The 536-nt window shown below is 55.8% G+C and overlaps 1 protein-coding gene across 1 annotated transcript in view; it reads left to right on the top strand.

Moving 5' to 3' along the window:
• The window catches only part of CSUI_003956 (ap2 domain-containing protein), an 8,601-nt gene continuing 8,065 nt past the window's right edge, over nt 1–536 (top strand). The window contains exon 1 of the mRNA XM_068064151.1: nt 1–536. This exon is cut by the window's right edge and continues 747 nt beyond it. Coding sequence (XP_067923873.1) covers nt 498–536 — 39 coding nt within the window. The 5' untranslated portion in view covers nt 1–497.

The following is a 536-nucleotide window of genomic DNA, read 5'->3' as shown; positions in this document are numbered from 1 at the left end:
AAAGCTGCGTGGATCCAGGCAGCCGCAGCCATATCGCTCCGTGATTCCGCGAGGGATTGCTCCTCCAGTGTTGAACTCGGTGGAGTTCAGAAGTCCGCCGCCGACAATTTGAAGTAAACATCCTGGAACTGCAAACATTCAGGGCCCAACTGCGCTCGGGGGCTGCTGCTGTAAGTGCCACTATGTCAATGTGCCACGCTGTATGAGAGTCGTGCGCTTCTTTCCGTTTGAGCCATCTTTCAATATGTTGACTTTCGAGCGAAGTAAGAGATCGGTCTCCTTGGTGGACTCCCAAGACGGGGAGGATTCCCGCGAAGACGGTAAACGGCAGAGGCATCGTGAGATAGACCTGTCTGAGACCGCCAGTCATCCTGCAAAAGCAGAGATGAAGGACCCCTCCTTATCTTGCTCAGTGGCTCTGCCCCGAGACAAGAGCTTCAACCGAGAGGCACCTCCCGCGGCTGCTGAAGAGGAGAACTCAGACGAGCCGATCACTCATGCATTCCTGGCTTCCCCCGGCTCATCTCATGCTGCAC

The sequence above is a fragment of the Cystoisospora suis genome (assembly GCF_002600585.1).
Source record: "Cystoisospora suis strain Wien I chromosome Unknown contig_1784, whole genome shotgun sequence".
NCBI lineage: Eukaryota > Apicomplexa > Conoidasida > Eucoccidiorida > Sarcocystidae > Cystoisospora > Cystoisospora suis.
Note: the sequence above shows the minus strand (reverse complement) of the source record. Positions and strands in the feature narration are given on the sequence as shown.